This window comes from Fusarium verticillioides, chromosome 3 (assembly GCF_000149555.1).
Source record: "Fusarium verticillioides 7600 chromosome 3, whole genome shotgun sequence".
NCBI lineage: Eukaryota > Fungi > Ascomycota > Sordariomycetes > Hypocreales > Nectriaceae > Fusarium > Fusarium verticillioides.
Genome location: NC_031677.1, coordinates 2,444,458 through 2,469,879, shown reverse-complemented (window position 1 = coordinate 2,469,879; position 25,422 = coordinate 2,444,458). Strand labels below are relative to the sequence as shown.

General features: G+C 49.0%; 10 protein-coding genes across 18 annotated transcripts; 5 read left to right on the top strand and 5 right to left on the bottom strand.

The window, feature by feature from the left end:
• Positions 1-24: 24 nt before the first annotated feature.
• FVEG_08270 (hypothetical protein) lies at positions 25-2,403 on the bottom strand. Its single transcript, XM_018897143.1, has 6 exons — positions 2,259-2,403; positions 1,201-2,188; positions 803-1,145; positions 361-723; positions 131-299; positions 25-70 (listed from the first exon to the last, which is right to left on the bottom strand). The coding sequence occupies exons 1-3, from the start codon at positions 2,334-2,336 to the stop codon at positions 859-861; spliced, it is 1,353 nt and encodes a 450-aa protein (XP_018754726.1). The 5' UTR covers positions 2,337-2,403; the 3' UTR covers positions 25-70; positions 131-299; positions 361-723; positions 803-858.
• A 591-nt stretch (positions 2,404-2,994) lies between these two features.
• Positions 2,995-4,246, top strand: FVEG_08269 (hypothetical protein). The gene is made up of 3 exons (XM_018897142.1): positions 2,995-3,486; positions 3,536-3,671; positions 3,726-4,246. Exons 1-3 carry the CDS (start codon positions 3,160-3,162, stop codon positions 3,755-3,757), a joined length of 495 nt encoding a protein of 164 aa, XP_018754725.1. The 5' UTR covers positions 2,995-3,159; the 3' UTR covers positions 3,758-4,246.
• On the bottom strand, positions 3,968-9,616 carry FVEG_08268 (hypothetical protein). Of its 3 annotated transcripts, XM_018897140.1 has the most exons (7): positions 9,502-9,616; positions 8,914-9,348; positions 6,299-8,848; positions 6,000-6,169; positions 5,820-5,949; positions 5,393-5,764; positions 3,968-5,309 (listed from the first exon to the last, which is right to left on the bottom strand). In XM_018897140.1, exons 3-7 carry the CDS (start codon positions 6,566-6,568, stop codon positions 4,398-4,400), a joined length of 1,854 nt encoding a protein of 617 aa, XP_018754722.1. In that variant the 5' UTR covers positions 6,569-8,848; positions 8,914-9,348; positions 9,502-9,616; the 3' UTR covers positions 3,968-4,397. The 3 variants fall into 3 exon arrangements, with proteins under 3 accessions (XP_018754722.1, XP_018754721.1, XP_018754723.1); XM_018897139.1 differs by having other exon boundaries at positions 6,299-9,348; XM_018897141.1 differs by having other exon boundaries at positions 5,820-6,169; positions 8,914-9,616.
• On the top strand, positions 8,003-9,496 carry FVEG_08267 (60S ribosomal protein L2). The gene is made up of 6 exons (XM_018897138.1): positions 8,003-8,055; positions 8,123-8,210; positions 8,273-8,380; positions 8,483-8,866; positions 8,925-9,022; positions 9,078-9,496. The coding sequence occupies exons 2-6, from the start codon at positions 8,162-8,164 to the stop codon at positions 9,201-9,203; spliced, it is 765 nt and encodes a 254-aa protein (XP_018754724.1). The 5' UTR covers positions 8,003-8,055; positions 8,123-8,161; the 3' UTR covers positions 9,204-9,496.
• Positions 9,617-9,935: 319 nt separating the features above from the next.
• On the top strand, positions 9,936-11,760 carry FVEG_08266 (adenosine kinase; the record flags this gene model as incomplete). Its single annotated transcript, XM_018897137.1, has 4 exons — positions 9,936-10,263; positions 10,365-10,823; positions 10,879-11,374; positions 11,530-11,760. 4 exons carry the CDS (start codon positions 9,936-9,938, stop codon positions 11,564-11,566), a joined length of 1,320 nt encoding a protein of 439 aa, XP_018754720.1. The 3' UTR covers positions 11,567-11,760.
• On the bottom strand, positions 10,767-15,943 carry FVEG_16281 (hypothetical protein). Of its 4 annotated transcripts, XM_018905528.1 has the most exons (4): positions 15,277-15,943; positions 14,921-15,034; positions 13,874-14,856; positions 10,767-13,823 (listed from the first exon to the last, which is right to left on the bottom strand). In XM_018905528.1, the coding sequence occupies exons 1-4, from the start codon at positions 15,360-15,362 to the stop codon at positions 12,196-12,198; spliced, it is 2,811 nt and encodes a 936-aa protein (XP_018754716.1). In that variant the 5' UTR covers positions 15,363-15,943; the 3' UTR covers positions 10,767-12,195. The 4 variants fall into 4 exon arrangements, with proteins under 4 accessions (XP_018754716.1, XP_018754717.1, XP_018754718.1 ...); XM_018905529.1 differs by having other exon boundaries at positions 14,921-15,943; XM_018905530.1 differs by having other exon boundaries at positions 13,874-15,034.
• A 672-nt stretch (positions 15,944-16,615) lies between these two features.
• Positions 16,616-18,002, top strand: FVEG_08263 (hypothetical protein). Of its 3 annotated transcripts, XM_018897136.1 has the most exons (4): positions 16,616-16,672; positions 16,730-16,936; positions 16,999-17,309; positions 17,375-18,002. In XM_018897136.1, the coding sequence occupies exons 3-4, from the start codon at positions 17,109-17,111 to the stop codon at positions 17,804-17,806; spliced, it is 633 nt and encodes a 210-aa protein (XP_018754715.1). In that variant the 5' UTR covers positions 16,616-16,672; positions 16,730-16,936; positions 16,999-17,108; the 3' UTR covers positions 17,807-18,002. The 3 variants fall into 3 exon arrangements, with proteins under 3 accessions (XP_018754715.1, XP_018754714.1, XP_018754713.1); XM_018897135.1 differs by having other exon boundaries at positions 16,616-16,936; XM_018897134.1 differs by having other exon boundaries at positions 16,616-17,309.
• FVEG_08262 (hypothetical protein) lies at positions 16,685-18,830 on the bottom strand. 2 transcript variants are annotated; one of them, XM_018897133.1, is made up of 3 exons: positions 18,224-18,830; positions 17,891-18,168; positions 16,685-17,826 (listed from the first exon to the last, which is right to left on the bottom strand). In XM_018897133.1, exons 1-2 carry the CDS (start codon positions 18,524-18,526, stop codon positions 18,025-18,027), a joined length of 447 nt encoding a protein of 148 aa, XP_018754712.1. In that variant the 5' UTR covers positions 18,527-18,830; the 3' UTR covers positions 16,685-17,826; positions 17,891-18,024. The 2 variants fall into 2 exon arrangements, with proteins under 2 accessions (XP_018754712.1, XP_018754711.1); XM_018897132.1 differs by having other exon boundaries at positions 16,685-18,168.
• Positions 18,831-19,115: 285 nt separating this feature from the next.
• On the top strand, positions 19,116-20,448 carry FVEG_08261 (NADH-ubiquinone oxidoreductase 14.8 kDa subunit). Its single transcript, XM_018897131.1, has 5 exons — positions 19,116-19,333; positions 19,388-19,449; positions 19,571-19,717; positions 19,791-19,901; positions 19,957-20,448. Exons 1-5 carry the CDS (start codon positions 19,291-19,293, stop codon positions 19,966-19,968), a joined length of 375 nt encoding a protein of 124 aa, XP_018754710.1. The 5' UTR covers positions 19,116-19,290; the 3' UTR covers positions 19,969-20,448.
• Positions 19,881-20,830, bottom strand: FVEG_08260 (DNA-directed RNA polymerase I and III subunit RPAC2). The gene is made up of 4 exons (XM_018897130.1): positions 20,529-20,830; positions 20,384-20,475; positions 20,259-20,335; positions 19,881-20,207 (listed from the first exon to the last, which is right to left on the bottom strand). Exons 1-4 carry the CDS (start codon positions 20,676-20,678, stop codon positions 20,083-20,085), a joined length of 444 nt encoding a protein of 147 aa, XP_018754709.1. The 5' UTR covers positions 20,679-20,830; the 3' UTR covers positions 19,881-20,082.
• Between the last annotated feature and the right edge of the window lie 4,592 nt (positions 20,831-25,422).

Sequence of the window (25,422 nt, the reverse complement as noted above, 5' to 3'; positions counted from 1 at the left end):
CGTCAAAATAAACTCAGCAAAGGGTATCCTAAGTCTATACAAAACTTATCCTAAACTTATACTAAGTTACCTAAGTATTATTGTCACTTAGGTTCAAGATTCTGGGTTTTTCTTTCCTCCCCTAGCTTACCTACTCATGCTACTTTGCTGTATATTCACTGCTGACATGGATGGAGTCGGCCCCTTCTGAATCATGGACTGTTGCTGCCCGTTGGTACCCATGCCTCCCGTCGGTTCAAGGCTGGCAAATGGTGACGGACGTTGAGGGAGTTAGGTAACTAATTCGGTGTGCTTCATAACTGACTTCCTTATTAGGTACCTTGACCATTCAAAGAGGATATGATGTCACAGCAGGCTTACCTAAAGTCTACCTAAGGTACGTCTACCTAGGTAAGGTAGGTAGTAGCCCAGGAATGCCTTATGAATAAACAAAAGCCATCATATTATGGTGTGTGGCCTGCATCATATATGTGTTTGCTTCTGAAGCCTTTGACTTCTTATTCTGTGGACGCCTCGCACGCCTCCAAGAAGGTCCAATATGCCTCCTAGGATGAGGACTCCTGCAGTAGCTGGCACCACATACTGGTAGAAGAGAAAGCATGCAACAAAATACCCAGCCAAGAGGAAGAGAACAAGGCAGATCGCAGCATAGGTTATTCCTTTGGCGCTTCGAAGAGCAATGTCAAGAAGATCCAAACTTGGTTCGGCAGCATGTAGTAGAAACTGGTACGTGTTAGTTCATATTAGGTGCCTCCTTTCGAGTGCTGTAGACGAAGAGGGACAGAAAACAAGAGCAACTTACCCGTTTCCCCTCTTCTAATTCTATTGTTGTCATTCTCCTCGGTGTCATCCATCTGGTCATCGAGTCGACGCTCGTGCCAAGGCAACAGTGCCTGAGAGGTCTGGTTGACTATGAGATGCAGCAGCCATAGGCAATAATGAGGTCTCATAGGTTTTGCGTGGGCTTTGCATTGAAAACTCCTCTGTGACGCCCATCATGCTGTTCTGCAAGTTGAAAGACTGTGCCCGGCTCGAGAGCACGGCGTTCCTCTCTGGTCCCGGGCCGCCCCTCGTAGTATTGTGCAATAAGGCGGGATGTTTTTTAATTTCGACCTCGATCTCAATCCTTCGGAAGTTCTTGATTGCTGTAGGATACTTCAGTAGATGTCCCAGGTTCCATGTTCTGTGTGACAGACTCACTGCCAACCTCAACTGCTGTCAGAGCAATAACGATCAGAAGAAGCATAGGCATGATCTGCCCAAATCTCGCGGTCAATAGTGGCTTGACGTCCGCGCCTTGATAGAAAACACCAATGACCAGTGTGTACAAGGCAATTGAAAAGGAGAAGATGGCGACCAGCAACTCAAACAGAACTGAGGCAGCCATCTCGGCCACTATAAGCGGTGTCACCATGGTGAAGGTTTTCCAAAACTCAGGGCTTTGCTCCAGTATTGCCGCCTTCTTTCGAATTCGCTGGCGCTTGTCTTTTTCCTTGTGCTCCAAATACTGCCGAAAGTCCACCTCCCTTTGACTCCCCGAATATATCCATCGTAGGATCGTGTTCTTGGAAGTGCTGTTCTCAAGTTCGTATCTTAGAGAGTTGTCCAGTTTGATTGATCGAAAAGCGTTCCAGTAGACAAAGGCCAGCATCACAGCAATTGAGAAGCATCTGACACCCATTGATCCCAGACGAGGCAATACCGGATATTGAAGTCCGCAAAGAAATAGCCTGTCGCGCGGCTCGGATAGTGTAATGAACTCTAGGATCAGGGTTGCGACGAGGAGTCCCAGGAACAACATCATCAAGCCACCACGCAAGAGGGCTTGCTTTGGATGTCTCCTGAAGTACGACTTCAACACTAACAGCGTGCATAAGTGAACGGTGGATGATAAATAGCCTAGCTGGGCGCCGATATAAAAGGAATAGAGCGATACTTTGCAGACCTGTGCATACATGGCGATGAGATAGCACAGCCCAACAGCCAACATCTGGTCACTCAATGCGAGGAGAAGGGACTGATAGCCAAGATTACTAGGGGACTCATTGGCAGGTTTCCTGACCCCGATCCAATGGAAAACCTTCTCATCGACTCGCATATACTGCTGCTTGGGTATGCCGCGTTTTAGAACAGCCATGACGGCCACAATGACCGAGATTGCAGCTGTGATGACAAATGATAGTACAACCTAGGCACAGAGAATATGTTGTGAGCAAGCAAAGGAACAGATGCGAATCAAGGTAAATAAATGGACTTACACCAATTCCGTTCATATCAGCATCCACCACATGCTCGGCTGGAATGTCACACTGAATCCCGCCACTACAGAGGCTCATCTTCAGAGCGAAATATTATCGTCAAGGTTAATGAACAGGATTAACCTCATGTCGTCACAGGTTGAATGACAATAAAGAAGGGGTTATTTGATTACGGGCTATGAATGGGCCTGATGCCGATCATCACGTTTAACCAACCTTCAGCCCTATCCTTGTTTTACACCATGTCCCGCATAGTCCGTCTACCTAGTCAACCTAGGTATGCTGACAGCCTTAAAACCCACTGGTCTACATGTCACACTGCATCATCTCTTGAGAGAGAAGCACGTTTACCTTGTATGATTCCAATTGGCCCAGGTCTCTTCTACTGTGATAAAGATGAACTCGTGTGATGTGATTGCATAAACCCCAGCAACAAACGTTGTACTGATTATGATACTCATCACTCATACTACCTACAGGTAGGTAGGTAGGCTAAGCTGGCTGTATGTCCAAGGCCTAGGTAGGTACTTAGTCTACTGATTCATTCTAGGTAGTTGGAGCTGTAGCTGTAAGTGATGGAAGGTAACTAGGTACCTAGGTAACCAATGTCTGGTGTCCAATCCGTCTTGAGCTTCTCATTCGGACAATGTCATTGGATCTCGGTCATTCCCCGCCACCTCCACACGCTAGTAGTCTACCGCCCCAGCAGCAACGTCCACTAGGTGCGACGCCAATCACTAACCTTACCACTATCTGTGTATTGCACCTGCGATCAAACACACACCACCCTCATCAACAAGGTGTCTCTTTTCCGTTCAGCGACAGCAACAGCAATTCGGGACGTCTTGGAATTGCCAGAATCGCATCATATATATTCCAGCCGGAACTACGTACATCAAAGATGGACTCAGCTCCCACAGAGCTTGCCGCCACTATCCAGGCTGCAAGCATCGAACGCAATCCAGATCCTGCTCTTGATACCAACCCGCCCACAGCGGCCGATAGACGGCGGCCTGTGACCCTAGAGCACGTCAAGCACGAGCACGATGATGGAATTGACGACGAGGACGAGGATGAAGTGGACATCCCCTACAGCGTTCTCCGACCGGCGCCCAGGCATTCCCACCTACCTCCTCTGCCAGATCTGCGCTTCGAGCAGAGCTATCTTCGAAGTATCTCCAAGGCGGATACATGGTGGAAGGTGGCATTGATTACAACGAGGGATCAGGCATGTATACGAAGAGTATCGCGGCTTCTAGCTGCTAACACGCCGCCAGATCATCATGCCCTTAACCCAAGGCTTAGTGTACAACCTCTTTCTCTGTGGCTGGCAACATTGGAACAGAAATGCTCGATTGCACGGCAACACCTTGGGTGCGCGAGTAAGACGCTGGTGGTGGGAAGTCAATAATTGTAGGTCATTGAACGCATGGCCATGTTTCATTCAAGCTAACTTGTTATTGTTAGGGAAGATACCTACCCATCATAAGAGAGGTTGACAAGATCAGGAGATGAAAAGACTACAAGATACTCAGGACGCAGATGACATTACCATGTATGACTCAGTTGAAAATGACGACAAATCATTGTGTAACTTCTGAGAAGCAAGCCCGGAGCGCCTTTCAAAGCCTTTCTTCAATCAATATGGGCTTCTGCCACTTCGAAAACTCTGAGCATGGACTTCTTGGTCGGTAGGTGGATGACAAAGTCTCTTCATAGCTACCAACTGCCGGTTCTGAGAGTCTGTTCCTTGACCATTAACTATGCCACACATCGCCTGTTTCAGCGTTCCTGAATGCACCACTCTCAGTGACATCTGCCTTCATGAAAGAATCAGATAGCAATACGGTCGTATATAGCTTGACATTGGTATAATAACTAATATGTCTCGCTGTGCTGACATACTTGCCCATCTCAAACCCTTACTGGATCAAGATACTGTTGTCCGTTGGGCTTCACTTTAAACCTTCTAAGAACCCTATTTATGGGCACGCAAGTTCGATGCCATCAATACCGTGCTTCTTCTAATGTTGTATTTCCATTCCGCCATGTCGATAACCTTTTGCGTCACTGGCCTTTTGCCATATAAACTCTTGGCTCCCCAACTCCAACAAAAACGTAGTGTCAAATGACCAGCCCCTACTCATGATTTGCCTCAACATCGAGAGGCCGGGGAGCAGGTTGCGCATGCGTCTTTTCTGGGCTCCCTCTAAAAGCCAGAGACGTCGCGTGTAGGGCTGCTGGGCTTGTGTTGTTGCGTTCAGCAAAGTTGGCGTTTAGAGTGGGAGATTGCTGGGCTGCAGCCTGTGCTTTCTTGCTAGATGTAGCTTCCGGGGCGTCTTGCATCTCAATAAGAGGCGATTCTCCCAGTCGATGCTCCTCGCCTCCCTTATCAGAGCTTGGTGTTGGTAGTTTGTTTCCGGCTTGCGAGTTGGGTCCCAGGACGTTCCGCAACTTTGGTGGTGTTACTGAAAGCTTTACAACCAGACTTCGATTTTTCTCTTCCAGGTCATCGTCCATCATAGCTTCATCCTCGTCGAAGTCGTCTTCGTCTTCTGATTCCTCAGGCACATGCTCATCTACATCTTCCTCGTCATCCCCGAAATCGGCTTCGCTCTCATCGTCAGAATCATCAGAGGCGTTGTGCCGGGGCCCCTTGTTGTTCTCGGCCCAGCCGCTTGTGCCGTGGTTCACTGCTGCCGATCGGCGAGGCCGTCCTGTTGGACCAATGGATTGCTCTCTATCAACTTCGGACGTGTCTCCCTGTACACTGCCTGGCGCACTGCTTCCAGTTGTGGGGTTCAGCCGCGTTGGTGCCTTGATCTGCCGGCCGCTAGCAGTAGTGACAGGGCCAGTCTCTACGGGTGTGTGAGTTCCAGTGTTGCGAGTAGATCGTCGAGTTGTCGAGTCGGTAGTGAAGATGTCTTCATCATCCGAGTATGTATACTTCATCTTTTTGCCCCGGGTTCGACCCTCATAAAGAGAAAACCCAGGCTCCGGTCTCTTGAACTGTTCCTTGCGCGCCTGGCGGTAATCACGGCGCCTCCGTTTCTATAAAGTGTCAGTGCTGTAATCGAGTTGAGAGCTGTGGCAGAACCCATTCTTGGGGGCAGAGCCAGGGAGCTGTAACTAACATCTTCGCCAGCTTCGAATCGGGGAACCGCAGAGAACATTTTCTGAGCTAGCTTGGTAGCCTTTGGTCCGCCATCCTTAACCTGGAGTTTCTCAGCAAGAGTCTTGAGCTCTTCGATAGTACCCGCAACGCTCCACCATGTTCTGTTGGACCCAGCAGGGTTGCTCTCTCTATAAACGCGGAAAGCAGTGTCGTCTTGTCCTTCAATCAGAAAATAGCGGCGCTTGTCTCCATCTGATCCCCAAGGCTGTACCGATCTAGGCTGATTCGTATCATCTTCGTGGCGGTTTTGCTTGTATGATTGGTTGATAAGTCCTTTGACGGCGTCGGAGGACGAAAGAGTCCATAAGATTAGATATCGCAGGAGTGTAAGCTTTATCAATGTTAGCACCAGGAACAGTCTCGAGGGTTGGTTTGCCAAAACGCACTCGTTGCGTAGGGTTCATCGAGGCGAACGTCGCGCCGCCAGACAAAGGGCTCTTGTCCTCCCAAGCAGGTGCCCATTGGTTCTTGTGAGTACTGACAGCATCCTCCAAAGCGCGGCCGTAATGTCCTGGCCTAATTCTTGATTAGCGCATTATTTCTTGCAGCATAGGGTCCTACCATACTTGACATCTTGTTTGCGATTCAATAGTAACCCCAGCAACGCGCAAAGGAAATGTTCTGCTCGATCGCCAGGAATGGGTTCGACAATGTCACGTTCGAGTTCTTGTGGGCCAAAATGGGCAAGCGATTTAGGAAATGCGTCATTGAATCGACTTCTGAACATCACGATGAACTGTAGCTGTTAGCCTGTACTCTTAAAGTCCAATGCGCGACTGCAGCGCGTCGCAACAGCTGCGACACGCGTTGAATGGCAAAAGAGAAGACTGCGAAAGGAAGCTGGGCACAGCAGTAGAGCACATACTGCGATATCTGGATTATCTGCCAATACATATTCATGAGGGGGCGATGGTGAGCGTTTTCGTGGTGGCGGCGAAGCCTCCTTGGCTGGTTTGTCTGTAGCCTTGGAGAAGTATTTCTGGATACCCTTTTTGGGCTTGGCGACGGGCTCTTGGGCTGGCTCGTCCAGCTCAATATCAGAAGGTGCGGGTGACAGCGAAGAGAGCGAAGAGAGGTCGGAGGAGTCGTCTTCGGCCGACATTTTTTGTGTGGTTTGTTGATGTGAGGTTGACATGGAGATGGAGATGAGTGTGGGGAGAAAGAGGAACGACGTAACTTGGGCTCTGACACAGAACAAGCACACACTAGCCTGGTCGAAGAGCCGCAGATTAGGCTGGTGAGTCCTGATAGGCTAGACAAATATCAATTGACTATCTAAACAATCAAGCTCGCAATAGAAACAACGTAAAAAACATCCTTTGTTGTTCCCCCGGCCGAGGGCTCTTTGCAACCCAAGCTATTGCACCCTCATGACAGTGACCGCCTCTTGCGCCCTCCCCATACGAAGCTTCTGGGGCGGCACGGTCTGGAACAAGATCTCCTTTCCAATGTTATGATGAGATTATTCCAACAAATGTGGTGTTTGGTAGTATACCCCCAGTACACAACTCTCATCCCTTCTCTTTGCGGTTTTGTTTCCGCACAAGTAGATTGACTCTCGTGTTGGGGCCAAGACGAACTGGAGAGTCTTTCGCTTCTTCGTCATCTTGGCCAAGTTTGCCCGTATGATCTTCAAATAAGCACCCTGGCCGAACCTCGGTACCCAATCAACCCCGATGTTCTTTCTCCTCGAGCAGTTGAAACGTTGCCAAAAACTTTTCTGGCATTGGTCGCAGGAGCCATATTTCAAGAATGAGTCGCATAGTCGTGAGTGAGAAAACCGAATATCGAGAATCAGCATCTGCTCTCACCGCCATGTAGCATTAGATAGCGCAATTTCCCGCCACACTCGAGGTCTGTCTCAGGGACGAAGGGCTGTCCGTCAGAACAGGCCAAGAGTGAGCATGTCCCACTAGAAACATATCGCAGAAGTCGTCGCGATGTCCAAAGACGTAACACAGAGGGCATCCACTTTGAACGCCCCGTCCTCCCCTTGTCGCTCACCATGGATCAACCGCTTGGTCGACTTCAATCACCTCAACATCAAAGTGTATCGCCCCGCTTAGCATCCCGCAGCGCAACATAAAAGCCCACGCGTGGTATATACGCAAACGACAGGAAACGCAAGATTGATAACAGGCTATTCAGAACAGCATCAACGATACCGACGAAAAAGTATACGTGATGGCACGACGTGCTGTAATCTAGCACCCTTGAGCAGACGAGATATTGCTGGGAATCAAGTATGCACCAGGTCATGATTGCGCTGTCGTGGTGATGATCGCTGGTGATGATGACCTCAGCTCAGTTTGAGCGATGTCGAGAGGCGAAAGGTCGATTGGTTAAGCACGCGTCGCGCTAACATCCAATGACAGACACTGGATAATTTATGGGGCTGGCGGGAGGTACGGATAGGTGAGTAGGTACCTAGGTACACTGAGGTAAGGTAAGGTATGCCCGTTCTATTAAACAGGGAAGACTCCACATTTGGATTGGAACCGAAAATTGGAAGGAGCGATCGAGCCCTATCACGTGACTAGATCCACCGTAAACTGAGAAAGAACGACGCACAAAATTAGTAGCGCGAGCGTTTCCAACAACACACCAAGCGGCCATCGCCAGGTAAATATCCCCTCCCCTTCCTTTCTTCCTCGCCCACGATCTTCCATACTAACCCGCAGCTTCACAGACTACCCCTTTCCTTTTCACACCGTGAAGAAGAGCCGCCATGGGTAGAGTTATTCGCAATCAGCGTAAGGGTCGTGGATCCATCTTCAGTCAGTACCGAACGAGCCTACTCCACGATATCGAAAAACATCAAGATACTGACGCCTGTTAGCGGCCAACACACGCCTGAACAAGGCTCCTGCCAAGTTCCGCAACCTCGACTATGCCGAGCGCCATGGCTACCTTCGAGGTGTAGTCCGAGAGATTGTCCACGATGCTGGCAAGTTCCCCGAACGATGAGCTCCCCGATATTTTTTTTTACGGAAATTGCACAATTTGTTTGTGATGGAGGAACGACAACTAACGATGATTGTCTGTGCAGGTCGTGGTGCCCCTCTCGCCAAGGTCGTCTTCCGCCATCCCTACCGATTCAAGCAGGTCACCGAGACCTTCATCGCCAATGAGGGCATGTACACTGGCCAGTTCATCTACGCCGGAAAGAAGGCTGCTCTCACTGTTGGCAACGTCCTCCCCCTCGGCGAGATGCCTGAGGGTACCGTCGTCTCCAACGTCGAGGAGAAGATTGGTGACCGTGGCACTCTCGGCCGCACTTCCGGCAACTACATCACCATTGTCGGCCACAACCCTGATGAGGGCAAGACTCGCATCAAGCTTCCCTCCGGTGCTAAGAAGGTCGTCCACTCCGGCTCTCGAGGAATGATCGGTATCGTCGCTGGCGGTGGCCGAACTGACAAGCCTCTCCTCAGTATGTTTTCTCGGGGGGTTAATAAAATGAGGCATTGGATTACTGACATTTCCCGCAGAGGCTTCCCGTGCCAAGCACAAGTTCGCCGTCAAGCGCAACAGCTGGCCCAAGACTCGTGGTGTTGCTATGAACCCCGTCGACCATCCTCACGGTGGTGTACGTATCCTCAGAATTTATGTGATGAAAACGGAAGAGCTGACAATGGACACAGGGTAACCATCAACATATTGGTAAGGCTTCTACCATCTCCCGATACGCCGCCCAGGGTCAAAAGGCCGGTCTCATTGCCGCCAGAAGGACGGGTCTCCTCCGTGGTACCCAGAAGACAAAGGAGTAAAGTGGTGGCTGAGTTCATGGTCTCATTGGGATGGTGTTTACTGGCTTGCTTGCATCTATTGAAGGTACTGCCGAGAGCAGATGGCTGGTAGCTCCGAGGGCAAGTACTATGGCATTTGGCGCAAAAAAATCTGAAGGCCGTTTCTCTGTGAAAGATGTGAGCGAAGAAGTGAGATACCACGAATACCGAAAAAAGGCTTCCATGAGAGAAGAAGCATGCTTGGTTAAAATAATGTCCATTCAGCGATTGTGTCCAATCATGCACACCACGCGTTTTTGTTATGCAAGTGGTATCCTACCTTAGTATATGCTCGGCTTCTTGTCATCAATTAGATCGCTCATTGGAATGTTTTGTAGCCTTCACATGAACAATTCCGAGTAGTGAAGCTTAATTTGATGATTGTCGCGTGGGGGGTTCTTTTGGTAATAGTCAAGGCATCGATCGGCGAGGTCACCGGATCATGATGCGGACTGTGGTGAGGTAACCAGATCTGGATCGTATGATGGCTGATTGAGTTCATTTATATTGAGCAGAGAGCCCTGGCCATCACTCCGTCGATCATAAATTTGCACCTACTTTGATCATACCTAGCTAGGTACATATATCCGGACTCTCTCATCATTTAAACGTTCCCGGCCTCCAAACTACCTTACAATACCTTAGTTACGGACAAGTACTAAATCAACAAACCTAGTAGGTTAGTACCTAGGTACATACCTTACATACACGGAAATGTTGGCGAGACCACCTGCATCTTCTTCGACTCTCCTCCGACTTGAAATTCCTTCCCTCCTTCCCTCCTGCCGCCGCACGTGTACTCGCACCTTCTCCAGCTTGGCTCCTTTTCGGTTGCCGAAACACCACGCCCCACGTTTTTACCCCACCAAGACCAGGACGACGTTTGACCCCTCCATTCACCTCAAACTCTTCCCCTCCGAAGCTTCATCTACTTTTTTATCCTCATCTATATCTCATCGTTTCTCTTCCCAAACAAGACAGTCAAGCACCATGTCTGCCGTTAAGGAATACTCCCTTCTCTGTCTCGAGAACCCTCTCCTCGGTGAGTTACTCTTCAATTGCACCATCTGCAGGAGAAATAACTCTCAGTGCCCCTCCAATGCAACCGAACATTTGCTGACAGGCACTTTTTGTTCTACACAGACATCCAGGCCAAGGGTGACCAGGCCCTTCTTGACAAGTATGGCCTCAAGCCTAACGACGCCATCCTCGCAGAGGAGAAGCATCTTCCTCTCTACGAAGACCTCCTAAACAACTACGATGCCAAGCTGATTGCTGGAGGCGCTGCCCAAAACAGTGCTCGAGGTGCTCAGTACATCCTCCCTCCTAATAGTGTCGTCTACCTCGGTGGCGCTGGTGATGACAAGTATGCTGCTATCCTTCACGATGCTGTTAAAGCCGCTGGTCTCCGCGTTGAATACCGTGTCGACCCCAAGGAGAAGACTGGCCGATGTGGTGCTATCATTACCGGCCACAACCGAAGCTTGTGCACGGATCTTGGCGCTGCTAACCACTACGACCTCGATCACCTGAAGAAGCCTGAAATCTGGAAGCTCGTTGAGAACGCTGAGGTCTACTACGTCGGTGGTTTCCACTTCACTGGTACGAGCCCGGTCACAACCCCCCCAAACACCATGATAATGCTAACCAATTTCAGTCTGTCCTCCTGCCATTATGGAGCTCGCCAAGCAGGCTGCTGAGCACAACAAGCCTTTTGTTCTCTCCCTGTCTGCTCCTTTCATCCCTCAATTCTTCAAGGAGGTTGTCGATGCCAGCGCCCCTTACTGGGACTACATCATCGGCAACGAGACCGAGGCCGCCGCCTATGCCGAATCCCACGGCCTCCCTAGCAAGGAGCCCAAGGATGTTGTCATGCACCTCGCCAACCTTCCCAAGAAGAACACCAAGAGAAAGCGAATTGCCATTGTTACTCAGGGTACCGACCCTACTCTGGTTGCTATCCAGGGTGATGACGAGATTAAGGAGTTCCCCGTTCACGCCATTGAGAAGGAGAAGATCAACGACACCAACGGTGCTGGTGACGCTTTTGCTGGCGGTCTCTTGGCTGGTATCCTCCAGAACAAGCCCCTCGAAACCAGCATTGACATGGGCCAGTGGCTCGCTCGTTTGAGCATCCAGGAGCTTGGACCTTCGTAAGTCCACCCAAACGCATCATTCCTGATAATTTGTGTTCACAAAATTTACTGCTTCATTCCTCTACCTATCTTTCCTATGAACGGGATAGCTCCTTGGCCAGGGCACCAATCCCAGTAAAACGATAACAAAACTTCAACTAACTCTCATACAGATACCCCTTCCCCAAGCAAACCTACCAGGCTGCTTAAATCTATCAACAACTCATATTGCACATCCTTCTTGGATCATTGAATGTGGTTCGGCGTTGCTGGGGAAAAGGGAAACGGTTTCAACAACGGCGTTTGCATCCAAAGGGAGAATATACCCCAAACTGAGGGCTCCCAAGCGCATTGAGCGGCATGGTATCCTCCACGATATCGAGTATTTGGCAAGCATATTATCTGAGTGAATATAAAATGAATGACTTCTTGCTTTAAAACCCAAGATCTTGCACCAACGAATGGTGTCTATACCGTCAGACTGGATGAATACTGACTGAGTCTGAGCCGGCCGGCGAGCAAACTCATCAGCTATCGCACGAGGTCCGAAAACATGGAGCAGGTGAAATAGGCCGGCGTACTGCACCTGTTAAGCTAATCCATTATGCCGTCAATATCTTCAAAAGCTGGCCGACTCCAAAAGGCCAGTACTCGAAGCTAGGACATGTGCAGGTGCTTTATAGCGAATCGTCGGCTATGCAATCATGCTCCGCCCTGAGTGGTCTAGACCGGGAACAAGACGTTTTTGAAAACGCAAGAGTCGACGAAAAACTAGGCAGGTCGAAATATCCTGATTCCCACGGCCGTCTTCTAAAAAGACACAAGAATGACCTATGCTTTTACTTATTGCCATAAAAGGCAGCCTGCAAAATGGCAGCATCATAGCTGGACGTCGTTTCATCCATTTGAAAGCGTCGGCCTGACGAGGATGGTGCAGGATCCTGAACGTGATTGCGATCGTAGCGGCTCGTGTCCATATAGCCAACTCCAGTTGGCATGCCGAGAGTAATCCCATTAGCAGGTGTGCCTTGATACAAACTGCTTGGGTGTGAGAACGCAGACAAAGAGGAAGACGTGGCGTAGCCATCGGGACCATAGGATTGAGGTGCTGTCTCGATGGCCGTACGGTTGTGGTCATGGTCCCATTGGCTGGATACCGAAGTACGAGGGGCGGAGCTACCAAAAGTTTGAAGCAAGTTGTTGCGATGAGCCTCTTCGGCCGCTGAGCTAACACGGGGACTGGCCATCATGCCACTGCCAGCTCGAGGAGTTGGCATGGTTGGTAGCTGAGGGGTGGAGTTGGTGAAAGGGTCGTCAAATGCGCTGACGGTGTGTGATGTTTTTCTTATAGAAAAGTTAGGACTAATAGGGCCTTCGAAAGCATCCTTGTATGATACCGAGGTATCGTTACCCTTATGGGGTGTCGGGGTGTATACCCAGTCCCAGGGAAGAGGTTCAAACTTGCCAGAGGGCATGGAGCCTGTGGTAGGGCTGGCCTGAAGCATTCCAAAGACCTCGTTCGCAGTTGTGCTATGCATTCCGTATGAGGTCTCATCAGTGGAGCAGAGACCAGATTGTGCCTGTTCAGGGGTAGGAGGCCTTAGGAAAGGAGCAAGCATGTTGATGACAGTGTTATCAGCATCGTCAGGTACAGACTGCTCATGGGGAGGCTGTGTCTCGATAGATGCAACAAAAGCCCTCCTCGCGTCCGCCTTGGACGCAAGCCGGTTCCCTGTTTGCGTAGTTTCCGAAATGGTGCGATGTCGACTGGCAGTCCTGATGTTGCTCTGGGATTCCCGTGTAGGAGAACTCACAATAGACATCGGTTGGGAAGTCTCTTCGTTCGCGGTGGGCTTTTCCTTATACTCAAAAGCAAGGCCTTTCTCGGAGACATGGACGGCAAGAGGGCACAAGTCGTCCTCGGCCAGGAAGTAAGCGCATCGCAGTATGTCCAAGATTCGTGCCAGTGTCTCCTGGAAAGTGCCGAGTCGTCTCTCTGGGGATAGCAGTCTTGGCTTCAAGCCACCGCTCTCAGAAAAGTAGGATCGGCAAGCTTGCGGAACCTGATCCGGGGCAAGGGGAAGCAGACCTTGGGTCTGGACATCCTCCGCGAGAAGGTATGGGCATGAGGCCAGGTTTTCCTGGGTATATGTCTCGTTGCACAGTAGTGAGAGGACCTTTGAGATAGCCTTCATCATATCTGGCAGTACGGTGCCAAGAGCTTTTCCAGCCGCAAATATTTCCTGGCGACGCGCAGCCAGCCACATACCGTATATACGAAGCAGAGGTAGAAGCGCCTCGATCACAGGGGTTGATTTGGCGGTTGCCGGGTCCTCGGAAGCAGGGATCTCGCGGCCTACAATATTGGTGAGCTCAGATGTGAGTGCCGAGCAGAACGCAAGAATGAACTGAGCGTTGATGCGCAAAGTATGGTGACAAAAACGTGAAGCGGCCTGTGTTTGTGCCTCTGCTTTGTATTAGAAACAACAATAAGCAATTCATGACTAGTAGACCTACCGGTATATTTCTGGGTGGCGATGAAGTAGCTCGACATGTTGATCAGCGACATCCTGAACAGAACCTCGGAATAGTCAGGGTTCTTGGAAGCCATATCAAGCCGATGAAGAACTTCCCTTTCAAGCTCCCCGCTGCCTGTCATGGTCTCATCCCTATAGTAGGAAGCATGAAGTTTAGTAAACCAGGTGACGAATGCATCGCTTGGTCCACGCGCTTGCTTCTTAGACGGGTTCTTATCCGGCTGAAAATAGCTCTTGAACTTGGACTCAAGATTCTGCTTCACGTTGGGATGGGGATCAGCCGTTGCGATGCTCCGGTAAAAGTAGTAAAGGATATCCAAATCTTTGCCTTCCTCGAGGCTTATCATGCCCATCTGGTGGAACGGGAAACCGGAATCGGGTTTCAGATCGTGAGCAAGACTGTAATAGGCCAGTGCAACCTTATAGCTCGACTTCTTCAGGCCTGACTGAACCTGATAACGCGCCAGGTCGCCGAGACAAATGAGAGTAAAGTGGCATGAATTGATGACCAGCGGATAGATCGAATCGGGTACGGGACTGATGAGATCGCTACTGGAGGATCCGTCCACCTCGACGCCTTGAGCAATGCGCTTCAATTCGGGGATGTCGTATCGTGCAGAGAGGCGCTGGACATAACCCTTGTAGAACTCCTGAGCAACATGTAGAAAGCCCAGATACTTATCCCCAAACTTCCGTCGCTCCACATTGCGCTTGTCACCCTTTTGCTTTGGGGTGCTTTGTTTCTCCCCCTTGTTCTTGTCCTTGTCACCAATGCGCTTTTCGTTGGCCGTCTTATCGGTCTTTTGCTTGTCCGAGTTTTGCGCCAAGTGTCGGAGGCGAACCAGGGCTTTTCGATATTCGTTGTTGATACTAGTATGCACCTGCCACATAGTATAGTCGGTACGCTCGGCGACAGCATATTCGAAGTCGAGATAGATGGTCTGCACGCAGGCAAGGCGGAATCTATTTTGTGGGGTTATATGAATTAGCTTCATGAGCGCAGCAAGCCGCATGCGATCTTCCTCACTTATCCAGAACCGTATCCATCGCCTCAAACTGGGGGATGTCAACACCAGAGTTGTTATCTTTTGGAAGCTTTTCCATATGTTTTGTCAGTTGCCTTCGCAGTTTGACTGCCGAGCTAGAAGATGTCAGCTCCTGAGTGATTACTGGGTATGAGCAAGGAATCAGCATGTGGTGTTTGCGCAAGCCGATCAAATCATGGTGTTTTCGTTTTTATGTTGGTTTTTGGCGTATTGGTTATTTTTTTTGTTTTTTGTTTTTTGTTTTTTCGTTTTGGCGGGGTATGATCACACGAGGCAAATCAATGAATGCATGGCTCTTTTACACGTATCTTCAGGTGAGTGAGGATATTCAACTTACCGCCACGTTTGTCTGGCCTTACCAGAAAGATCCGCATGTTCCGGCTTTGCGGCCTGGACGTTCGACGTCGCAGTCTCGGGTTCCATGATCGCGAAGTCGGTAGGATCGGGACATAAACTATATAAACTCGAGGTTCACGCAGGCGGACACGGATGCGCAGGGGTAAAGGGCAGGACGAAAGGTGTCGCGGCACAATTCTAGAGCGACGGTATCGAACTGACAATCGTTTCGTTCATGCTTTCTCTGGTGTGGGATCATGGAAAGACTTTCGGTCCATAACTCATTCGCAGATCGGGTCGTCGGTTCGAGATTGAGGTTTGACACTGGCACTGGCACCAGACTCGGTTCGCGAAAATGGAATCGTTGGCCGAGAAGACACACATTGGTGAAGAGATGGAGGGAGGGGTGGGTTAAGTACAAGAGATGGAAGGGTAATGTAAAGTAGAGCAAAGAAAATAAAAGTATACGGCAAAGTAAAGTAAAATAAGGCAAAGTAAGCCCGCGCAATAATAATCGACCCCGAGTTATACCACAGGTCTATTGTCAATTGCGCCGTAGAGCCAAGCGTAACTTTGGTGAACGTGAGTTGAAAGAGAAGGGAGAAAAGTATCACTGTGACACCTCCGAGTGATGAAAGATTGATGAATGAACCGACGGGAACCCCTCAGGGCAATGGAAGGTTCAGGCCAGGCTCAACGGTCATTCCAAGGCACAACAAGATTTTAAGCCCCCGCCAGTACCTACCTACCTACCTACCTACCTAGGGTACTTAGGTGGTGGTGGTGGTGCTGCTGAGTCTTATTACTGGCCTGTGGGTTCCATTCACTTCAGATGGATTGGATCTATGGATGATTGCCTTGCGACGAGTGCCTAGGTACTATTGAACTAACCTCACTTTTTTAATAACTACCTCTACTCGTCGGGAGACATTTGGACCCTGGAAAATACATCCACATGGGCTACCTACCTTAGGTAGGTACCTAGGTACCTTGCCTTAGGTACTAACCTTAGTACAAACCTACCTAGGTAGCGCGAAGTATCTTCATAAGTCTTGGTACTAAGGCACTTTCATGTTAATATCAGATCTCCAGATCTTACTGTCAAACACGTTGATCATTTAGCATCAATAAATATCAATGTTGCTTTCTGGGTGCCAATTAATATAAGGCAATATGTTGGCCTTTTAACTCTGTATAGTAGGTACCTACTACCTAAGGTACCTAGCTATAGTAAGGTAGCCAGTCGACCCAGTTTGCCTGAGGTGTGATCATGGTGATTCAATATGTTTACTAGATCCAAGTACCAGCTCCCGACTGGTCTGTAGGTGCCCGCTCCGTACTGTAAAAGCTGCCCCTCATCACCGGCCAGTTCATCAACTGCTTTAGCGCCTGACAGGGTAGACCCCACCAAATATCACACTCACTGGACGAGCTTCTACTCACCTCCAATATAGGACCTTTTGGTTATATCACAACATCTGGCAGTCCCATCACATAAAACCCGTCCATGTTTACCTAGCTAGAAACCTGACTCATTGACTTGTCCTACGCCCGGCGAGAATATAGGCACATTGCCAGTTCGTCTCGAAAACCTATCACAGCTCCCTAAAGACTCACTACCCTGTACTCACCGCTTTGCATCCTCTGGATACTGCTCTCAAGTAATTCTACCTTTCCATTCAAGCTCACAACAAAAGGATGAAGCGCTCACGAGAGCTCGAAGAAGATCTAGATTCCGATTCTGAACAGACAAACGCGGAACCGTCCCTACGTCCAGTATCAAAAGTAACTCAGCTTGAATCGGCCATCGACGACGAAGAGGATACCATAGCCATGAGATGCAACTTGCCTCCGCACAAAGAGCCTCTGGCCTTTAGATCCTACGACGAATACGAGGTCCATTACAACAAGTCCCACACTAATAGGTGTATTGAGTGCCACAAGAACTTCCCAAGCGAACATCTGCTCAACGTCCACATTGAAGAATACCACGACCCTTTAGTGATCGTGAAGCGGGAACAAGGCGAGCATACTGTATGTCCTATACCCTGGCTTTCCATCGACCATTACGAGTCTGCAACTGACCCCTTGCGCTCCAGTATTCGTGCTTCGTCGAGGGATGTGAGCGTAAGTGCATGACACACCAGAAGAGGCGTATGCATCTCATCGACAAGCACATGTATCCAAAGAACTTCTTCTTTGCCGTCACTAGAGACGGTATTGACGGTAGGCGGTCCCTGCTAAACGATGGCAGTCATCATCGCCGCCGATCATCAGCCAACTCGCAAGCTATAAAGAACTCTAGGCGTCGCGCCAGTCTCATGGAGGGCGAGAATGTCTCTTCACAGCCGGAGGACACATCAAAAGAGTCACCAAAGTCACCGGCGGTGAAGAACGTGGAAAACAAGCAGGAAAAGCACAAGCCAGCCGACACAGAAATGGCAGATCTTACAGGTGCCATGTCGTCACTATCCTTTGTCCCACCGAGTGTCCGGTTTGGACGTGGAAGAGCTGGCTTTTCCAAAAGATGAAGCAGAGATGATGTTTCAGACTGGCTAGGAGTATCAGCACACTTTTGGTAAAGACATGATGCAGCCAATAAAAGGATTTTCTACCTCATCGCGTCGATATATATCGCTTTTGCCTCGAATCGTTATCGATGCGTGTTGATGAATTAATAATACGCCCAACGCCGTCTCTTCCTTTGAACTTGCAGGTGTTTCCTCCTTCATATTCGCGCTTGTCGTGTCTAGTCGCTTGATGCGCAGCCTCTGCAACCGCAGCTGACGCACTCAATGTCTTCGTCACCCTTAATCTCCGCCCGTGGAACACGACAGATGCATGTGCTGTTGAAATTTGTCTCCTTTGTCTGGATGCAGCGCAGACAGCATAGCTAGGCAGGGTCAGCATGGATACCTCATGAGACCAACGGCGGCTGGGACACTGACCTTCTCATATCCTTGTTTCTTCCACTTCGCAATCAACATCGCGTCCGCATAGCCGTTTTTCAGCAACCAATCGTACAGTTTCTTGCTGATCGCCTCCTTCTCGTAGTATAGCTCATATACGTAGCGGCTTCGTTGATGCGAGATCTGGAAGATTTCCCACTGCGCCTGGTGCCTAGGACCTGATGGCGGTGGCTTGTTCTGGGCATCCTTCATCTTGTTGGAAAAGATGAGCAAGTCGTTCTCAATATCCTCGAAGCCATCAGGCGGCGGTTTTCGTTTGGACGAGTGTCGAATAGCGGGCATCTTTGGTCGTGCGTCGGCTTGTTGAATTTGTTGTTATTTTTTCCGAGGATGTGTTCCTGTCGCAAGAGAAATGACGTTGAAAAGTTGCTGGCGGAGGCTAAAACTAACTGACTTAGCCTCCAGTGCCTGATCGATAATGGAGGCGACCCGACTGCTCTCCGACCCAGTAAGAGAAACACTAGCAAACTCCCGAAAGAAGAGATGAGGAGCAAACTACTTGGATACTGAAAAAAAAAATATGAGAGCTCTCATTCCTTTTCTTCTTCTTTTGAAATCGTCCCCTGACAGTTGTAAATTATGAACGAGATTCCAGATGTCTTACTGGGCGAATCTTTTTCCGGGCCGTTGGCCACAGGGTACTTTAGCGGTTGCAGGGCCTAGACTACCACAGTATTAGACACGAGTAGACGAGGTACAAAGTTCCTTAAGTTCTTAGGCAACGACGAACTGGAACACAGCTTTAATAGTCCTTATTGGTTCTCTACCCAGTAAGCGCTTATACATATATATATAAAAAGCAAATTAAGCCCATATGAGGCTATTATGTAAATATCCTTAAACTTTCAGATGCTTTCTGCTGGCCGCTGACGAAAAGCAGGCCTATGAATGGAAGATTAGATTTCGTGGCGGTGCATTGATGTGTGGCGCTCTTCCACGTGACCTTATGACCGCGGTGGTTTCGTGCATCTCCCGTCGGCTTCGGGAATCTGGGAAACGTCAGAGCAGATTGGTTTCCGACGTCAAGAGAGCATTGATTGCCCACCATGGCCATTACGCCGACCCAGTTTGCTAAGAAGACGGCGCAGTGTGAGTTTCGGCGTATTAAGCTGCTTTTAAAAACATCGCTGATGCTTTGAATAGCGGCCAATTGGTCTGATGCCAAGCGACGAGTGCTATCCTCCTACCGAGAATGGATTCGAGCTGTATGTTTTGCGGAACCACGACGCATTCTCCTTTTCACGATATCCCTAGTCTACAAATGACTTCTGGAGAAGCTTGTCCGGTGGATTTGTGACCGACCAGCTGCTGATCAACCAGGTATAGGCCCCCGAAGTTCAAACCATGTACAACATGCCCATGCCCGTCTCCGCCATCCGAACCCGTATGCGGCAAGAATTCGAACGACAACGATTTGTGAATAAGCTCTCTGTCGTGGACGTTCTTCTCTTCAAGTCCCACGCCGAGTACCAGGTGCGCTCAAACTCCACAGCTGGAATGAATTGATGTGCGGGGGAGGGGGTTTATGCTGACTTCATGGACATAGGAGACAATGAACTTCTGGAAGCAGACCAATCATATCATGGCCTACTTCAAGGAGGAGAACTTCCGAGGTGACAAGCGACTACCATCCAGCTTTATGACTGGCTTCCTCGAGGTGAGCATCGAACTACATGACGCTCTGCTGAGAATGAGGCTAATAGTATGCACAGGGTCGCAACTAGCAACAAGGGCTTGTGTATATATCTCATTGAAAGGGATTCCTCAAAACGCCTCTATTTCCATCATGATCCATGTGAATGCAAACACTTTTAAGTCCTGAGCACATAATTTCGGGCTCATCGGTCAATTCCCTGCTCTGCGTTGTAGGCCTCCCTCTTGGTCCAGAACTCATCGGCAACTACATCACATACTTCTTGAATATCGACCAACCCCTTCTTGAGAGCGTCAACTGCAGTTCCACCTGAATACTTGTTAATAAGTACAGACCTCGTGAGGCATTGCGTATACGTACTGTAGGTCTGAATGCGGATGTTCATCTTGGGCTCTGAGGGATGGGGGATAGAGTAAGCACAGAACTCAACATCGGGGCTGCCATATGTTAGTTGGGCTTCATTCGACATGCTAGATAATACAGACTTTTTCATGATGATATATCTCAGCGCGTTTCCGAGCGTATGGCCTTCATCAGTGAACTCAAAGGAAGCAGCAGTGTCTGTTGAGCCAGGAAGCTAGTGATGTGTCAGTTGATATCACGTTGTGTCACCTGTGTTTCTTTGCTTACGATCCGGACTCTCTGGGGCTCGATCTCCTCCTCTTCTTCCTCATCCTCAACATCCTCGCCATTCACCTCAGGCTGCGCGGAGGCTGGGGCGTCCTCCATGTTGGTATCCTCAGCCTGTGGCTGCTCCTCCTTCTTCGTTCGCGCAGGCATTTTTTCGCTTATAAGAGGTAAATTTGTAAGCAGCGGGAGGCCCTTTTCTGACTCTGATTCTTTTCGGTTTTGTGTCTGAAAGTATGGATCTGCTGTGACTAAAAGAGATATCAAGCTGTCTCTTTTACTGAGAATTGTTTCTTGGAAATTTTTGGTGAGGCTGAGATGTGGCGCAACGTGGGGCATCTCGATATAATTGGGGAAAAAAGGCATGTCTCCTGATTGGCTCACTATATGTTTGTTCCGCTCAGTCATTCATCGTGTTCTATCTCGATACGAACATGAGTCTCTTGCGAATTGTCTGCATGTAGCGCGGAGTGTAAAAATATTTATATACTATTCGGAAGTTATAAGTTACCGGGTCAGGACAGTTGAGCCGCTGCTGATCTGTATTCGATCTGGCGTAACCTTCTTTTCCCAGCTGGCCTCTGTAAATCATCAAGGTTAGATGAAATATAAGGCTCGCCAACACTTCCCTGGAACAAGTTATATAGTAGTACATAAAATGCAATTGTCATTTCCAATACTTTAGTCAGTCTGTGTTCTGATCGGTTTGTAGTCTAGATGTCATGGCCACGGGTTTTAACGTCCGCCGAATTTTAACGTGGCGAGCAATTTGAGTGATTGTTGGATGATGTACGTTCCTCCACTGTCTATTCGTTTCCAATGCGATAACACATCACCAAATATCAATCTTGTCGTAGCTGCAGTGCACATGTAGTAGCTCCCTAGGTACTATAGTTAAGGCGCCTCCGTTGGGCTAATGTGGTTCTGAGCTGCTTACCCTATATCATGGGTAACTCTATTCGCATTGTCATCACAGTTGCGTATTACCCATAAGGTTATTATATTTCATGCCAAATTGTTGATAAATGCAATAGGGCTCTGGCGCTATACTCGGGGTATTGTTTGTCGGTATATCAATGTCTACCTATGCGGTCAAGTGTAGGTCGAAACTGCATATCTCCCACATCCCATCCGAGCTGGAAAAAAAAAACATGCCTACGATCAACCTGCAACGGCGAGTTTATAATTCGGAGGCATGCATACTGTCTACCAAGTGATATAAATGTGACCTACTATTGTCATTCATCATATACGAAGACTACTATGTACCATATCGTGCATCAATCTTACGCTACACACAAGCCTCATGTTCTAGACATCATCAAAGCAGTGCAACCAATATGTGATCAACAAACGATAGTCGTGCTAAATATAGACCACCCCGATTAGATCGGACAGACTGAATAAAGGGCCGATGTTGTCTACTGCATATGCTCGTTCACCAACACTATTAGAGCGGTATGGGTACGGTGAAAGCCATCATTTTCAACCGAGCACTGCTTTTGAGCGAGAGCGCATGAAGTTACGCGACTTACAATACATCTATATATGCAATGGCGCAGGTACAGCCTTTCCACCGTAACTCAGAGTAACAGCATCATCCGCGTTACATTGGTAGTCGAACTCAAGTTGACATCGTCCATGCTCGCATAGAAGTAATATCCGCCGCATACGGAGCATAGTTCCAACTCAAACGAAGTAAAACCTCATGGTATCGGCAATTTGTTTCGACAAGCCCCAAGGACACCCCAGTATCGCTTGCAACTCGTAATATAGTGCAAGCATTAATGTTTTGAATAGCAACTCTAGGTGATTCTCCAAAGTCCATATCAGGTACGACGTCGCCTGGTTGTCGAAATAACCTCACAGAGAACCATACAGCCCTTTAGCCGCCTGACATAAGTCGCCTGACATAAGCAAGCAGGCAAGATGCTATAGTCCAGTGAATGGATCATGGATGGCAGAAAATGACAAGTACGTACACCGTATCCGTAAAGTGAAGGGATAAGTCGAGATGACGGCTAAACCACATAAGGTATTGACACGGATTAGCTCTGATCATGTTTGAAGGTAGTAGGTATGAACCAATCAAAGGGCTTTCCACGGACAATTCGAAACATGTGCAAACGACGGCGCCCAGAAGAGGGTGGCTGCAGAACGAATTGGGCATTCGTGCGGCGTCGCGTCGCAGTAGCGCGAGGTGTGTGGTGTCAGCGCAGGTGGAGGAAACCCTCCACAAAGCTGCTAACCTGAGACAACGTCTCAGGTGAGATGAGGTTCGACGAACGAACGAACGACGGCGATGACAGCACAGTCAGTCCCAACACAGCCATTGTTGAATATGAGAGAGTTGCAATTGCGATTGCCCAGAGTTACAGGCCTGGCAAGCAGAAACAAAGGCTGAAGGCGAGGCGGAAGCGAAAGTAGGAAGTGAGAGAAACCAGATTAATATACGGAGTACAACTAATTCTTTCTTTACAAGGCATGGATCCTAGAGGATGGGTTAAAGGCCCCCGTGGCTCGCTACTTTCTGGCTAAAACAACCAAAAGCCACCTGAGGCGTTGACGGCGGGAGATGTGCGGCGCCTATTCTTTTTTCCCCTTCCAGCAAGGGTCATTGGCGTTGGCGTTTTTCTTCTTTTTCCTGTACTGTTGACTATACATATCAGACTCTTGAGCTACTACCTAAAGGTACCAAGCGATCCAAGTCTCATGAGTCGTTAGCCCAGTGGAAGGCCCCATTATGAACCAACTCCGATGTGAAGAGTTTCTCTCTTCATTCACGAGCATGTAGAGTGCGTGCGTGGGAGGCCGATGAAATGATGATTCTGTCTGTCACTCTGTCACAAGCGGTTGGCCAGGATCAAGACAAGAGGACCGATCAGAGACAGGGGCATACATACTATGTACAAGGGTCGTCGTCATAAAGGCGGAAATGGAGCGCTGTCGATGCAAGTGAGACTCTTGAACGTTTACACCAAACGTGACGTGGCGGGGGCCAGATATTGGTTGTTGTGTTACGAAATGGAACTGTTCTCCAAAATACTCTCAAGTCCAGTTGTGATATCGATCAAGCCAGATTGACTTTTGCGGTCACGATTCTTTGACAGTCAAAGGGTTCTATTCGAGGAGTTTCTCAGTCTTGGAGGGAAGGATTGTCAGTTTTTTCCTTCTTTCTTTTCTTTTGTTCTGTAAATGGTACCTTTTTTTTCTCAGACATGATTGATGAACATCAGAACGTATGCAGATCATCCCGGAAAATCGCAATAGGGAGTGTGGATAATGAAGATCATGATATTTCGAAAGGACGTGCTGAAGCAATAAGACTATTTGTTACATACCGAGACAGTTGGAGATGTCGATGAGACTTTGCAAACTTCCTCTTGTTATTCTAACTTATAAAAGCGAAACTATTGCCTTGTCATGGTGCACGGTAAGCGGGGGTTCAAAGGAGGGGACCTCTGAGGGGAGGGAGCTCAACTGTAAACGACGGTCCGAAACAATTGTAAGAACATATCCAGACGAATGGACACTCCTTTGTTCCCAAAACTCTCTATCCGTATGGCCGCATTGATATCAACAGGCAAACATACTCGGAGTGATGGCATTTCACTATCAACTTATCCAGAAGCCCTTGTGGTTTCTAGCATAGCAGCTGCTAAGGAGGTTTGCTGTATTATCCAGGTGCACAATATCCGTCATCAAAGGATCGTCAGGGCTCTAGGGATGTTTGGGGGTTCCAGCGCGAGTGAGGGGCAAGTTTCAGCGTGAGAGAGAGAGAGAGTCTAGAGAGTCCAGAGAGCGCGCGAGTTGAGATGGTGGGGAGACGACAGGACGTATCATTGAAAGTGGGTTCTTTGGGGGGTGCACCGAAGATTAATGAGTGGAGGTGCCAGGTGAAGTACCCAGTAAAGAGCCAGGGTCGATGTCAATGGCCACGAGGCAGTCATGGCACTCCAAAACTTCTTTGATATGAGTATGAGGGATGTTAGTTCTGCCTCGGAATGCCTTCTCCTAGCCATTGGATAAATCGAACTCTGGCAAGGGCGACCCATGTCCTCGAGCCCCATTGAGGAAGGCCCCCGATCTCACCTGCCTAGGGTACATGCATGGCATTTTTGACTTCCGTGGGTGGTGAGGTAAGGTACCTTAGGTTAGTACCTACCTTATGTTGACCTTAAGATGGGATGAGATTTCAGAAGCTTAGGTAGCTGCGGTGATATTATATAAGGTAGGTTACCTTGGGTATTCTCACCTACCGCTTGCCGGTAAACGAGAATAGGTCAAACTTCTCATCGGCAACAATATCGTATCGTCTAATGAACCCCCCCATACTCCTTTAGTGGTCTTGGTTTGCTGACGACAGACAAAGGGCAAACTATCATTGGCTGCTCTTTGATAGTCTGTCAATCTTTTGGACATTGAAACTACAGTGACTTCCTCGTGGACCGCTGAACAAGTTGCATCGTTCTTCAGATGACCGGCTCTGGCCCATCCCGAACCACCAACCAGCGGCCTTGAGACCGCTAGCGTACCAGCGCCATGGGGTTCACTAGCGGCGAGCATCAATAGAGCCTTCTGAAAAGGGTGCTGATACTGGCTGTTACAGGAATGAGATGGAATGGTTTTCAGATTCTAGACATCCCTGGAGGGCCATCCACACCATCCCCCCGTTCCAGTAAAAGACCATGTAGCTGCCACCGGAAACACGGTACGACAGGTGGTGGTACGGGTCACAACGAATTTGTCCTCAGAAGTGATCTGAGACCAACGTTATGAACCCAACACACTGCTTCTCAACAGCCAAGTGCTTATCTGAGTGTCCGAGATCGACACAAGAGGTATGTATATATCAAGGCTGAGGAGCGGTCAAGTCAAATTTGATCTTCAACACCAG